A 15,643-nucleotide genomic window follows, 5' to 3' on the forward strand; every position below is an offset into this window, starting at 1 on the left:
TAATGACGAAGGCACACACTAGGTCTCATCGCGTGTGATTCCCCACGGCACAAAACTCTCTGTGTTTGATCTGTCAGCTACCACCCAGACATGAAGTCTCATACTCTGCTTGGTGTTTCGTGTGAGCGGGGGCACAGGTGTTGAAAAGAGTAAGCAGGAAAAAGAGAAAGTTCAAAAACAGCAGGGCTGAGGCCAGGTGTCACACAGTGGTATGCCAGTGCTACAATGCCTGTTTAATTGAAACCTTGTAATAAAAGTTTAAATACATAAAATGTTTTGTTTTGTTTTTTATCAAAAGAACATCCCCCGCGTCCCCAGCCTGATGCGCATAGAGGAGGGGCAGTGCAAACTGGCTACCTACAGGGAATAGAGAAATGGCAGGTCCAACGCTCGTTGGCTTCGTATTCCTCAAAAAAAATGCTCTGTGAGTGAATTCAGAGTCTCAGGTGAGTGAGGACCCCACCCCACACTGGCTTTCTTCAAGTAACTGGAGTCCACACAAGGCATTCTGTACCGTGGAGAAAGCTCCTCTTGGCTTTCAGAAGACAAGGAAGAGCAGGGCTTCATGTCTGGGCAGCACTACGTTCTCGACGGTGCGTTCCATGGAGTGCACTTGCTCAGGGGAAGCTGTCAAGAAGGCCAAGGGCCCGATGCGCTGCTCCGCGCAGGAGTGGCACAGGTAACCACCCTTGTTCTCCTTCCTGTTGCTCTGCAGTGAGGGGGAAGGAAGAGGAGTTAGGGGGGTGATCGGGCAACAGGGATTTTCCACAAAGGGACCAGGTGCCATTATCCTGATGTCTTCAGAGCCGGGACAACCTGAGGTAACCCATCCCACAGCACGGCCATCTAGGGTAGACGCACCTCTATCAAACTCCCTTGGGGCAGAAACCAGCTTTTGTCATGGCACGGGGTGAAGAGGCCAGGAAAGCTAAACAGGGCGCCCCAGGGGAACAGTGGTCCTGTAAGTGTGGGACCACATCCCCCTCTCCCAGCCTGACTCCTGACTATACCGCCTGTGACGCAGAGGCTGACCTGACGTCTCCTGTGCCTTGCCTGTGAAAGGCTCCTAACGAGGATTATATACACGTTTCTCTGTTATCTCAGCCCCGGTAAGCACACGGCTCACATGTAAGAAGAAGCAAACGACTGAATCAAATTCTACGGAAAGCAAAACCTGCCGAGCCCACATACATAAGTGATGGGGAGCTTCTTCATGGTGAGCACAGTGTCCACGGGGATGGCGTTGTTGCACTGCCCCACGCAGCAGCGAACCACTCCGGTTTTCAAGACATTACTTGTCAGCTCTGCTTGCAAGAAGTACTCCTGATGACAAAAGAGAGAGAGGATAAAAGCAGTGTCTCTGCCACACTCCGCTTGGAAACTCCGATAGCGCTGGCGCGGGAAACGCTCTTCGGACTCAGCAGAGTCCACCCAGGAGAAAAGCACTGACTGCCCTCAGTTTTTCTGCTTTTTCCCTGCCTGTAAGGTGGTCTCCAAGACTGAACACTTAAAGCACTTCAGCTGGATTCTTGATAAAATGGCCAGTTTAAAAATAAAAGGTTTAATGGGCAAACATGTAAAAAAAATAAAAAATAAAAAATAAACAACTATCGGCTGTAATCTTATTTCAGAACTGTCTCTGGATTTTTATCTCATGCTGACCTATCTGGAATCATTAAAAATTATTTGTACAATGACCTTCCAAGCCAGGTGGGCTGAAACGGGGAACCTTAAAAGATCTGCCCGTATTGACCTAGTGTGTTGCCTCTTCCCAGGCTGTGGCTGTAGGAGTGAGCAAATACTTGGCCTCCTCAAGCTTCAGCCTCCTCATCTGTAAAATGCAGATAACGCAGTGCCTGCCTCATTTGACTGATGTGAAGGAGATATACTCCCCCATGCTAAGTGCTCAGGGCCTGGCACCCAGAGCAAATGTGAATGACCTCCCAGACTGGAAAAGCCACAGGGACAGGGACAGGGACAGGAACAGGGACCAGTGTCTCATCTGCTGCACCCTGGCAGAGTTTTGTGGCTGACAGCAGAACCACAAAATCTGCTAACCAAGTAACTATGATTTTCAATTTTCTGGACTACAACGGGCTATTGATCTACTTTTGGCAAAACCTATATCCAGTATTTTGATTGATTTGGCTTTCTCTCATGCAGGATCTGTCTGCCTGCTACAGAAAAGAACAGGAAATATATAAACACTCCTGTTCCCACCAGTAACTGAGGGACAACTAAACCAGGAAATCCTTTCAAAGCAGAATGACAGGTTTTGCTGAAATTCCCTTTGCCTGTCATCTCTATTCCACTCTCAGGGGTAGCCAGTGTCATGAATTTGGCATGCACCCTTTTTGATCAATCCTTAAAGGCTTTAGGCTTACATACATGTCCTAGAATGTTAGCTTATCATCTTGCAGGTATCTATTTACATAAATGATCTACTTTGAGTTTGCTTCCCATCTAGCTCATCTAAGTGCTACACGGGGCTCAATCATCCCACTCTTTCCACATTTGATTCAGCCATTCAGCTTCCAAATTACTGCCCACAACGCAGCAACGGACATGCTTCTATATGCCTTCCCACCCACCCATGCAAGAGTTTCTCTTTTTACAAACTTTCTGAGCAGGATCCACACCAAGAAATCTACTTAGCATCACAATTCTAAACACACATATGTACATATTTAAAAGAGCCAACAGTTTCATGAAAGAGTATTTAACCTGGAGTATAGTCTTTGTCTTTCGGATTTTTATTTCAATCTCGCCTTTTTAAAAAGCTTATCATAACTCACTAAATTAACTTCATAAATCATGAACAGATTGCAACCGACACTTTAAAAAGCATGGCTCCAAAGTAGCGGTTCTCAAACACTTTGGACTTGGGACCCCTTGACACTACTAAACAGTATGGTTTCCAAAGAAGGTTCATGTAGGAGAGTTTCATCTATTAATATTTACCACCTAACAAAATTTAGGCTAAGAAATTTTAAAATGCTTATTCTTCTTAAGAATCACAATTACAGGGGATCCCTGGGTGGCGCAGCGGTTTAGCGCCTGCCTTTGACCCAGGGCGCGACCCTGGAGACCCGGGATCGAATCCCACATCGGGCTCCCGGTGCATGGAGCCTGCTTCTCCCTCTGCCTATGTCTCTGCCTCTCTCTCTCTTTCTCTCTGTGTGACTATCATAAATAAATAAAAAAAAAAAAAAAAAAAAGAATCACAATTACAAAAAAAAAAGAATCACAATTATACCTATCATGTTAACATATTTTTATGAAAAACAACTGCATTTTCAGGGGAAAAAAAAAACTTCGAAGAGTAGCATAGTTTTTACATTTTTGCAAATCTCCTTTTGTGTATGGCCTAAAGGAAGACAACTGTCCTGTCATCTCTGCTTCTGTGTTCAGCCTGTAGTGACAACATATGCCATGTGGCCTCTGAAAAACACTGCACCTGAGTGAGAGGGCGGAGGGCTTCCTAGTATCCTACAAACAGCACAACATATGTATGAAACTGGCAGCTGAAAGGTCGAAAGGACTCATAATCATGGCTGCCAATTTTTTATCCAAGCCTTTTCCATTTGCCCTTAAATTTCTCTGACTCTCCTCCTTTTGAGGCTTGCCCCCAACAACGCCTTTCCTTGCTGCATACTTGATGTCTCTGTCTTTGCTGTGCATTGAGCAGACGAGCTTGGGTTCGGCTTCAGATCTGGGGAGCCGGCCAGGAGCTCTTCGCTGATGGCTCGTTGCTGGCCAGTGGCACAGTCTGGTGACTAATCCAAGCAGCTGCCTGGGCTCTCTGTTCTAAGGTCTGTCCCTGGGGCTTCATCCTGACAGAGTGCGGCCAATATTTGGTGTTTAACTCTTGTGGCAAGGAAATAGTTTTTGGGTTCCATTTGGGTAGACATCTCTTGGGGAGTTCTTCCTACCTGATGGCACACCAACTTGTTTCTTCCTCCCATTTGGTTTGCTCTTAGGTTTCCTCCTCCTGTTCCAGTGCCTCTTAGCCTCCTTTTCTTAAGCAAAGGCTGGAGAAGCTGTTTGGTTCAGCCTGTGAAGCCCTGACTTTGGGGAAGAACCAGTGCGTACGGAGTCACTCAGGACTTTGGTGTGCTTGTTGCCTTAGCTTTTGGTATCTTTGAATAAAACCAGCCATGTTCTACTTGAAAAATGGGAAATGATACTTTGCCCCACATGCAAAGTCTACCCTCTGGTCTGCATTCTCGAAAACTGGGCATCCATTTTTTGTGACACTGGTTGGCTACAAGAGTCATTAGACTCTGGAGAAAAATGACCAACAAATCCATAAATCATATAATACCATCTTACAATTGTTTTGTAAAAGGGAGGGATTTGGAGATTGGGCCTCTAAGATTTTGACGACATCTTGTTCGTGTATTTCTGTGTTCGTGCATGTTGTAAATGTGAGCTATTTTCTCTACCTCCGGATGGTATTTTTTTATGAAGATTTTATTTATTTATTTATTTGAGAGAGAGAGAGAGAGAGAGAACGTGCATGTGAGAGAGCAGGATCCCAGGGGGAAGGGCAGAGGCAGAGGGAGCTGGACACACAGACTCCCCTGCTGAGTGTAGAGCCCAACACAGTGCTCGATCCTGAAACCCTGAGATCATGACCTGAGCCAAAGTCAGAGGCTTCACCAAATGAGCCACCCAGGCACCCCTCTACCTCTAGATGGTTTGCTAAAATTAATTTGTAAAACATATCTAGTTTGTTTAAAGGCAAACGCTTGGAAAAAATTGGGCATTCAACTTAGAAAGACTAACTTAGACTTAGTTAGAAAGACTTAGTTAGAAAGACTAAGTTAGACTAAGTTAGTTTCTTAGGAGAAACTAACCCAAATGTTGTTTGGAAAATACTTGGAATTAAAGTTAATTTAAGGTTGTTGGTTTACTGGAAATAAAGGAAACAATTCTGTTAAGCTTTAGAAAGTCTGTAAGAAGGGAAATCTTTGGAAAAGAATTTTGTGTATTGTCAGGACTAAGACCATGGAGACTCACTATGTAAAGTCTATTAGAGCGTGATCGACACCTGGGGGGGATAATAGGTTGGGGAGAGGGGGCAGAGGGGAGGAGAGGGAGCACAAGATCAGATAGCAGTGGAGCAGTGATTCGGCATCAACAGAAACCTTAGTGATTCTCTGAGGTACAATCCAAAAGTTGGATTACCTTTCAGGACATCCTACTCTGGGGCAGATAGTCATGGGATGTGACCACCTGGGTAGAGGGCATCCCTGGTGGCAGCTGAGGGCTGTGGGCCGAATTCCCCACAGCTGAGAGTCCTCACTCCTGCTAAAGATTTGGAACTAATGGGAAAACTTCATTCCAACAGATTTTTGCTTGAAATGTCACTGGTCCCGTTTGATCTTCCAGATTTAAGGCTGTGACTTCCAGCAATTCAGTAAAATATTTCTTTGGAAACAAATATGACATTTATCTTTTTCTCCCAGCCAGATGCCTCCAGGATTCAGAAACTCCCAGTGACTATTCTTATTTTCATAGCAATGTAATTATTTCTGTAAGTTCAGTAAGAATCTGGTCTCTATGACAGAACACAACTGGAAACACTGGTTATGTTACCAAGGCTTTGACAGGCATGTCACAGTTAAGGGACGCAGGCAAAGGCTCAGACGTGACCAGACAGCTCTGAGGAACTAAGGATGACTTCATGGAGCCAATGAAACCCCCTGGAAAAATTGGCGTGGACCTTGTCACAGGGTGCCCAGCAGCCTTGCTATGGGAATAAAGGGTACCTCCTGGCAGGTGCAGGAACCTCAAGGTATTTGGGGACTTCAAAGACAGGAATTCACCCAAATCTGTAGATATTGCAGACAAAGTGTGGTGGCAAGTATTTGGCTTGTCTTCTTCACCTTGAGACGCTGTTAAAAGCTCAATCTGATACTCCTATGGAAAGTTCCAGCACAGCATATTTTTAAAAACAGTAACAACAAGCCAATCACTATTCTGGCCATGCTTAGGTGAACAATTAAAACTGGACTTAATTTTACAAACAGAATCATCTTCATTTGGCTATCTTTGAAAATGAGGGTGATTTTACAGAAACTGTTACAATTACACACCTCCATGGGTGTTAGATTCTAGTTGAGAATTAAGGGTCGTTGAAGGTTTGCCTGCCTGTTAAACTGGACTAAGCCTTGCTGGCTGCACTGTGTCAACTAAGAGCAGCCCTTAGAGGTGAGGTGGCTTTGGTTAAGCCTCTATGATGTGTTACCTGGAAGGTTCTTTCTACACTTTCCATGACTTAGGAATTCCTGACAAGGCTCACATTAGGGGGTTGGACACAGGTACATTCACTATGTCTGCATCAGGCAGGTTGACATGCCCCACAGATGTGCCCTTGTGTGGCCTGAATCCCAGACAGGTGGTGGAGGCATCGAGAAGACCAGCTCCAACCTCATCAGCACCATATGAGGTACTGCCGACCACGGTTCTTCAGGGAATGAAGCTGGGAAGGCTCACAAGCAGATTACTGAATCCACAGGTTCCCTATACCCCGTCAAGCAAGGACAATCTCCCAAAGAACCCTGCTCACAACCGAGAGCCTCCAGTGGACCTGAAACTACTACTTAGGAGAGCTTGTCTGAAGAAAGCAGTTGATCAATACAACAAGCTACCCGGTTACAACGACTCCCCTGAGGCCCTAGACAAAACAAGATCAAATGCCCTATGAAAACTAGTAACCAAGGTATAAAAATCTCACTAATGCAGGATGTTGGGTTTCAACCTGGAACTAAAGCGTTTTTCTAAAAGAGAGCAGGCTTCCATTCCTCAAACCCTGATCTCTGCCTCCTTTGAGCAGAAAGTAGGTGCTGGGGTCATCCTTCCAAGTCCCTCAGGAACGAGGAAAGACCAAAGACAGTGGGGACTGAACCTCAGAACAAAGGGTTAGCAGGGCGGTGCCCAGGCCTTTGTTGTGTGCCTTCGGATTTTCTGAGTCCTTGCCTTCTCTCCGGCTTCCAGGAGGCAGCTGGAGGCTTACTCAGCCCTCCTCCCCCCTCCCCTCCTGTGGCTGCCTCTTGAAGAAACCCATTCCTTGCTGCATACTCATGTCTCAATGACGGCGTCTGGAGACATCAACGAACGTGGGTTCAGGGACATGCATAGTATCTGCGTGAGGAGCTAGGCTCTGTCAAGTGCCCGGAAGGCCCTCGACCACACTTTAGAACCAGGGCTGGCTCCAGCGAAAACTCCTGAGCAGTGGGGGTGCACATTTTCCCACCAGTACCAGGATGGTGCCCGCCTTCCATATGATTTTTGCCAATAGCTGAAAAGGTCAAATGTTTTCATTTTTACCAACGTGATTATTTTAGTTTGTGTTTCCTGGGCTATGACAGAGGGGTTTTTTTGTTTTGGTTTGGTTTTTTATTCTATGCACTGGCCACAAGGGCTCCTTTTTTCTGTGAACTTCTCATTTGTATCTTTTACCTACACAACTACTAGGTGGCCTATGTGTTACAAATCTATAGTTCTTTATGACCTTTGCCAGTCCTACTCTCTGCAGTTACATAAGCTCCAGGAGGGCAGAGATGGGTTTTGCTTGCTGCCAAACTCTGAGAAAATTCGGCAAAACACACATCTCAAAGGATGTTTCCTAAAGATTAATTAAATGTTGCCTATTACTTTTTCGCCCTGAAGTTTTACATTTTGATATAACTGTTATAGAACTTACAGGACTTCCCATTCTTATGTCAAGGTTATGAAGAAAACCTTCCTTATCCTAAGGTATTTTTCTGACTTTTTTTTTTTTTAGATTTTATTTATTCATTCATGAGAGACACAAAGAGAAACAGAGAAGCAGAGACACAGGCAGAGGGAGAAGCAGGCTCCATGCAGGAAGCCCAACATGGGACTTGATCACGGGCCTCCAGGATCACGCCCTGGGCTGAAGGCGGCGCTAAACCGCTGAGCCACGGGGGCTGCCCCTTTTTCTGACATTTCTAAAACTGTTTTCTTACATTAGGTCTTTAATCCAGTTGGAATCTATGATGAGGGTATAAAGAATTTAACTTGACTTTTTTCCATATGGAAAGCCAACTACTCCAGCACATTCTTTCCCTACCATGTGTAACTCCTAGTTATGACAAGTGAAGTTCCCACATATCCTTGTAACTTTCTGGGAACTCCCATTGACCCGTCTCTTCTGCTTTCATTAGCATGTCTTTACACTCAGACTATCCACCCACAAGTTCCCACACTACATTCTTCCCCTGACTGGCTATTCCTGGGCTATCCGTCCATGTGAATTTTACAATCAGTTTATCAAATTCCACCAGGCTACAAATCCTGTTGGGCACGGACCATGCTCTTTAGGGAGAACTTCCACTTCCCATACATAAATAAGATCTTTACGACACAGAGGAATCCCACTAGGCAAATGAATCGTCTCACGGTCTATTTCTAAAAGCTAAAAAAAGAAAATGAACCTTTAAAACCCCAAACATAATGGGAAAAATCAGTCTTCCTATACGGACAATTAGTTTGAAGACAATCTGTCATTGCTGCGCTGACAGACACGGTGCTACGGTGGGACAGAGATAACTTCCCATCTGGCCCAAGGCGTGATTATAGCACGTGTAAAAGCGGTAGACTCTCCAACTCCCCAAATCTTGCTGGTGGATCTAAAGCTGACTAATGGCATCCCTCCCACACAGTAAAGTCCATGAGATCGTGAAGCATACCAGTTTTGTTACCTATACTCCCCAGCATGAACTTCAGTGCTTGGCACATAACCGGGTCTCTATAAATCTACTTTGTCAACTGAGTGAATGGGTGAATCGATCAAGCCCCTCTCCACTCTTTAGTGACATCCTGGTATCGACTACTTCCATAGGTACAAAGACCGTAGCTGCTGGGAAACGCCATCATCCAGGGAACTGCCAAGGGGCTTATGGCACTTGGTAAGGTCCAGGCAGAAGGAGCAGTGCCAGTTGCTGCAAACACTATCCCAAGGAAGAAAAGCAATGCTTACCCCAAAGCTTCATTAGAAGCCGTAGCCTTCAGGAACCCAAAGCCACATGATAACACTACTTCCTTAAATGCTTTCAGGCTGCTTTGGTTTGAAACACACTGGTTCTTTATATGCAGTTAGGTCCTTGGCTTATGAAGTGCCATATGTATAATCCTCACCAACGCTCTGTCATCGTCCCCATGGCAGAGAGGAGGGCACGATAGCTGAGAAATTAGTCACTTATGCAAAAGATCACAGAGGTAGATCACAGCAGATGTGGGACTCAAACCCAAGTCTAAGTCCAGGATCTGTGCCCTCCCAGCACCAAGCAACATGAGTCGCTCTGTCCTACAATCTGTAAATACAAAGCTACATGGCAAGGAGGCACACAACAACAGAACTTCTGTCAGGTAAAAACCACACCTCAAACACTGCTGAATGAATGGGTGCCTGCCATGACTCCGTGCTCCTCCTCAGATGGCAGTTCTCCCCTCGATACCTCCCCCTCCTGGAGCTGAACGTCTCAAAGACAAGTAACTGCCTCAGAGGACCCCTGCATCCTCCCAAACCACCACAGCAGGTACCCCATCAGGCCACCAAGAGCCATCTCTAACCCCTCCTCTGGGGTGTAAGTCCTGCCATTGTGCCAGTTTTACAGATTAGGACACAGAAGCACAGAGTGCCAGGTGACTTGCCCAGAGTGTCAGGCCGAGAGAGCAGAGCTGTGAGCCGAGGCAGTCTGACCCAGGGCCTGTGGAATCAGGACCCCCAGCCTGAGGCCAGGAGGGATGCTGCTTTCATCCAGAGCACAGACATTTCCTGAGCACCACCTATGTGCCAAGCACTGTTTTGAGGACGTGCCTGTGCAACGTGCATTACGAATCTCAGATTCTGTGAGTCAGAACTCTGTCAGTTGAGTGTCTGCCACTGGCTCAGGTCACAATCCTGGGGTGCAGGGATAGAGCCCTGAGTCAGGCTCCCAGCTCAGCGGGAGTCTGCTTCTCCCTCTTCTCCTCCCCCTGCTTGTGCGTACTCTCTCAAATAAATAAATAAAATCTTTAAAAGGGAAAAAAAAAAGAATCTCAGATTCTGGAAGGCTGAGAAGCTGTCTCTGAGCAACCAGCAGGACTTCATGACACTTAATACAAAACTGTAATGATTCCCTTCACTTCCTCAAAACTTAAAGAAACAAAGGAACAAAAAGGCTGGGAATGAGCTACATTTTCTACGGGGGTCAGAGGAAAAAGAGGCTGCCTGGCCAAATCTTGGTTACGAGACCAAAATGGTTTCTCACTCTAGGTAGCAGGAACCAATGGCTCCTTCTGCTCCAAAGCCTCAGCATGCAGGACTCCACCGTTCATGTGCTTTCACATTCTCTAAATTATTACCCTACTCCCATCCACAGAGCCTTCAAAATCCCCACAGCCTCCCCGCTGAGCAGAGGGTGGACTTAGCCACTTCCAAAGAGGATGTCTCCAAACAGAGTCGCAAGCTGTGATAAAAAGCAGAAGTATTCCCTCTCACACAAGGACTTTCAGACCCAAACATCTGGGCACATGGATGGGCCACGCTTCTGGGGCTTCCTCAGAGCACTTCTGTGAACAGCAGATTGTTTTCCAACTCAGACTCAGTAAAGGGGGAAGTATTTCTTTAGATTCCATGTCCTTTTCTTTATGGGGAAAAATTCACGTTCCCCATAAAATATACATAATAACCAACTGATGAGTATTTAACTAGCTTTATTTTTTTTTAAGATTTTATTTATTCATGAGAGACACAGAGAGAGAGGCAGAGACACAGGCAGAGAGAGAAGCAGGCTCCATGCAGGGAGCCCAATGTGGGACTCCATCCCGGATCCCCAGGATCACGCCCTGAGCCAAAGGCAGACGCTTAATGGCTGAGCCACCCAGGCGTCCCTCAACTAGCTTTAAAAAGCCTTTCCGACTCCTCTATGTACCTGGTGGGAGGCTGAGGTGTCAAAATCTCTGTCAACAATTTGGCAGTATCTAGAAAAATCACATATCCATTTATCCTTTACCTAGAAATTGAGATTCTAGAATGTGTTCCCCAGGACACACCTGCAAACCAGAAAATGACTTGTGCCTTGTGACGCCTTGTGGCGTTATCAATGAAGGCAAAGGACTTGCAAAGAACCCAGCAGCCATCGTGTGGGGCCGCGCCAACCACGACATGCTGACCCAGTGAGTACTCCTCAGCAGTCTCAAGGGATGAGAAGAGCTGTGTGAACAGCAACGAGTGATCTCCACACACATCTCTCAATGACAATAAAAAGTGATTCCTGCCCCGAGGTTCTGGTGGCACTGCTTGGACTCCACAGCTCCCAGGGTTCTCATCCCCTTGAGAGAGCGTGAGATTCGGCGCTTCTGCTATACGAAACCTTCTCTGTTCTCGAGATGGCAGAGAAAGGAGTATTCACGGTAACTTTTACACGTAAGTTCTAGGTTTTGGCTTAACTGGTTCACGGAAAGATGGACTAGACAACCCCCGTGAGCTCAAGTGTCTGCTGAAGTTTCCAACTGGGTTGAAATGACTAACTGGCTTCTCCTCCCACCTCTGAAAGGCAGGAAGGAGCTGGAAATAGTGGTGGGGCAGGCTGGTTTGTAGGGGATAAAGAGCAAGTGCCCACACTTTCCCCACATCTCAGCCTGCATATTCATTCTCCCCTCCCCCAGGGACATTCCCAGGAAGAAGTCTGGTGGTGGCAGCAGCAGTTGTGGGTTCAAAGCAGCAGTTGTGGGTTCAAAGTTGTGGGGACTAGGGAAGGGGTGAGGAGGAGGGCAGACCCAGAAAACATTCCTGCTGCTGTTGCCCCAAGAGTGGTGAGCACAAACTGAGCAAGGGAGAAATTAAGAAACCCGTGAACAGGGGCGCCTGGGTGGCTCAGTGGCTGAGCATCTGCCTTCAGCTCAGGGTGTGATCCCAGGATCAAGTCCCACATTGGGCTCCCCACAAGGAGGCTGCTTCTCCCTCTGCCTGGGTTTCTCCCTCTCTCTCTCTCCCTCTCTCTCTCTCTGTGTGTCCCTCATGAATGAATAAATAAAATCTTAAATAAACAAAATCTTAAAAAAAAAAAGAAAAGAAACACATGAACACAGTTGATATTCTAAAAAGAACACTTCAAGCTGAATCAGGAAAGAATTGAGAAAAGAACCTACATGTTTGATTTCAACTCTTCCTGCACTGAGAGCCCCTGTCCTCTTGAGCAAAAGAAGCCCCTTCTCTTTCAACCCCAGAGCCTGAACCAAAGGCCTCTGCAGGCCTTTGGTTGACCCCTTTCAACAAGTTTGATCCCTTACTGAAACCCAGTAAAATCTGGATGTTGCTAAATTAACTTGTGTAACTGGTTCCTCTTACCCCAGCTAAAGTCAAAATGTTCTCCAAAGATTTGGTCATGATGAGACGCTTCTTGGCACGGGTTACTGCAACATACAGTAAATTCCATTCATCCTCAGAAAACGACTCTAAAGAAAGTGAAGGGAAGAAAGGTATCAGCTCAAAAGCCTCCAAAAATAAACAAAAACCTCACAGACTGGTGGCACAAAATGCTGAGTTTTAATATGTGCAGCTACTGGGAAATCCCGGGAGCCTGATCACTGGTCATGCAATATCCATCATGCCTGGTGCATGTTTTCATTCATCCTCCCAGGTCTCTTCATGACAGTTGTGTGGGACTGATGGGGAAACTGAGGCTCACAGGGCCCAAATCACTTGGACACATGGGCCAAGGCTGAGCAAGAGCCCAGGGGCTGAACTCAAGGTTGCTAATCTCCAAGGTCCACATTCTTCCCTATTCCTGACACTGTCTTTCTCTCCAACCCAGTCCAACCTGGAAATGTCGGGCTATCATACAACAAGCAGAGAAGAAACACACATCACAAGGCTCTGCTGCCCCTGAAGCCTCTCCCCTGACAGTCACCACACCCAGTACAACAGTGAGAACGCAGCACCGAGCGGCTATCTGTGAATACACTGAAAGCCATTCAACTGTGTGCTTTATTTTTTTTTAGGATTTTATTTATTTGAGAGAGAGGCAGAGAGTGGGACAGAGAGAGCATAAGGGAGGTGAAGGGCAGAGAGAGAAGCAGACTCCTCGCTGAGCAGGAAGCCTGATGTGGGATTCAATCCCAGGACCCCGGGATCACGACCGGAGCCAAAGACACTCAACCGACTGAGCCACCCAGGTGCCCGACTGTGCGCTTTAAATGGGCAGACTGTACGGTATGGGAATTAGACCTCAATAAAGCTGTTATAAACAAAAAATTATATAAACAGGCACTGGCCAGTAAGAAAAAAAAAAGGTAGCAGCATATTAGATAAACTTTTCTTCACCCAATATGGAGCCACCGTTGCCTAGGGCCCCTCCCTCCCCCAACTCTGCTCTAAGTTATCTTCAGCACCACGTCCTTCTGTAATGTTAGGAATGTATTCCACCAGAGACCAGGAGTTTTTAGCATTTCTATTTTCAGGCTGCCAATGTATGCTATGCCCCAAATTCTGAGTGCACGGTTAATAGAATGTTTGTTTATAGAAAAACTTCACATGTTTTAATCCTAAGATTTAAAACCAAAATAATCGCACACTCAGAGCATAACAACTCGCCTTGAGTATAAATTTATATAAAAGCAGACAAATGATACAAAGTGCTTATTTTTTTTTATGATTTCCTGGCCCCTTTAGTAAAAATGAGATTTAATTTTAAAAAACAACACTTGGGGGGGTGCCTAGGGGGCGCAGTTGCTTAAATATCTTGATTTCAGCTCAGGTCATGATCTTGGGGTCCTGGGATCGAGTCCTGTATTGGGCTCCCTGCTCAGCGGGGAGCCTGCTTCTCCCTCACCCTCTCCCCCTCCAGCCCCTGCTCTCTCTTGCTATGTCATTCTCTCTCTAAAATAAAATCTTTAAAAAACAAAACCAACAACACTTTGGTGAGCAGGTAAATTGTATGTTTTTAAAGCTTCTATGAGGCTGGGTACCCAATAACTGATGGTGAAAAGCCCAAATCTGAGAGTTAATGCCAGGGGGAACAGGACCACCATAAGCACAACCCCGCCCTACTGGCAGCCCTCGATTTTCAAAAACACACAGTAGGACAATAAAAAACTTAGAACCAGGAGGTGGGTGTTTTTCCTTTGAAGAGGATCCTGCCAAGAGGCCACACCACCCAACAAAAAGCAAGGCAACCCAAGGAAGCACCCCCAGCAGGCGGCTCACACAGAGGCTCCTTACCAACTCGGAAGTGGGGCAGCTGTGCGAGGTTGTGCCTGGCACAAGGCACCTTCACAAAATCATCCAGAACATGCACAGTGTCAAATTCCAAGCCTTTGGCTTTATGCACGGTGCCCAAAATGTACTCTGGAATAAAAAGAGAGCACAGTTAGATGGGGGCTTGGCAGGGGAAGGGACCAGAGAGGAAAAGAAAAGCGGGCTCTTCCCGCTAGGCTCCTAAAACTAAGGATGCGGCCACAACATTTCCTCACCTGCATGTTGCTCTGGGGGAAGGGGGGCAAGGGGAAAACAGGAAAGAACAATCAGGAAAGAAAGAAAGAGAGAGGGAGAGAGAAATAAAAAGATGGCAAAAGTGGGAAGTTCACGGTGGGCGCGTTAGTACCCGAATCCCACCTTGGAGCTCGCAGGAACATGCCCACCCCCTGCATCTGCGGGCAAAGGGACAGAAGAGCCCCGGGGGGCCTCTAGCAGAGTCAGAGTCATACATGGGGGCAGAGCTGAGACTGGAAGGCCCCCTTCTGTGGCCTTGGAGCCAGGACGGAAAGGAAGGGCCCCTGGAGAGGAACAGCAGCTCTGTTCCCCTTCCTCCCAGGCTCCCCGGGATGCAGCAAAGCCCCACCGGGCCACCTCAAGTACTCCCGCAGGAAGAAGACCATCTGACCCTCCTCCCGCTGGGAAGTGAAGAACCCACTGTTGTCCACACCTGCAAAGTCCAGGTCTTCTATGTGGCACTTCTCTATCCTCTCCACCAGCTCTGGAATCCTGATGTTATACTTTTCAACGACTGCAATCTTGGCTTCCAGCTCCTTATCCTCGGCTGCCGTCACGTATCTCTTGAAGCCACTAAAGCCTTCCCTGTGTACCCATCTTCTAATAAACCTGTCTTTGATAACGAGGTTCTCTGAGGAGGACACACGTTCGGGTTAACACGACAGGGCTCGGTGAGCTACCACAGCCACAGCTCCCCATTCCTAGCCAACAGCACCCTTGAAAACCATCCTGAAGCTTGGAGATCCGGGTTCTAGTACCGACTCCTTCACTAACCTACTGTGTGACCCTGGGCAAGTCCAAAAGGACCTATGCCTTAGCCTCTCTGTCTCCACACTGAGGCTTGAGGGCCCAACCCTTGACATATTCACCCACTTCACAGGGATGTGAACCAGCGCAGCGTGGAAAGGAAATGCACTGCAAGATGTTAGCAACAGCCACATGGGGCCCATGCAGAGGTGTCAGTGGGGCAGCTACAGGGGCAGACAGCCTCCGGGACCAACAATAGGAGGAAGTTCAGACTCCTGAGACAAGGGTCTAGAAGGAGCTCTCGGTACCTCTGCAGACAGGAGACCTCAGCCTCCCACTCCAGGTGGCAAGAGAGCCACACTAGCTCCACCTCTTCTCCAGGAGGCGACT

General features: G+C 47.0%; 1 protein-coding gene across 3 annotated transcripts in view; it reads right to left on the reverse strand.

Moving 5' to 3' along the window:
• Positions 1-212: 212 nt before the first annotated feature.
• FBH1 (F-box DNA helicase 1) overlaps positions 213-15,643 on the reverse strand; it is a 47,149-nt gene continuing 31,718 nt past the window's right edge. For all 3 annotated transcript variants that reach the window (XM_077897302.1, XM_077897301.1, XM_077897303.1), the window contains 5 exons: positions 14,940-15,137; positions 14,237-14,362; positions 12,365-12,471; positions 1,192-1,323; positions 213-709 (listed from right to left, as the gene is read on the reverse strand). In XM_077897302.1, the coding sequence (XP_077753428.1) occupies positions 539-709; positions 1,192-1,323; positions 12,365-12,471; positions 14,237-14,362; positions 14,940-15,137 (734 nt within the window). In that variant the 3' untranslated portion in view covers positions 213-538. The remainder of the gene's footprint in view (positions 710-1,191; positions 1,324-12,364; positions 12,472-14,236; positions 14,363-14,939; positions 15,138-15,643) is intronic.

This window comes from Canis aureus, chromosome 5, assembly GCF_053574225.1.
Source record: "Canis aureus isolate CA01 chromosome 5, VMU_Caureus_v.1.0, whole genome shotgun sequence".
NCBI classification, from domain to species: domain Eukaryota; kingdom Metazoa; phylum Chordata; class Mammalia; order Carnivora; family Canidae; genus Canis; species Canis aureus.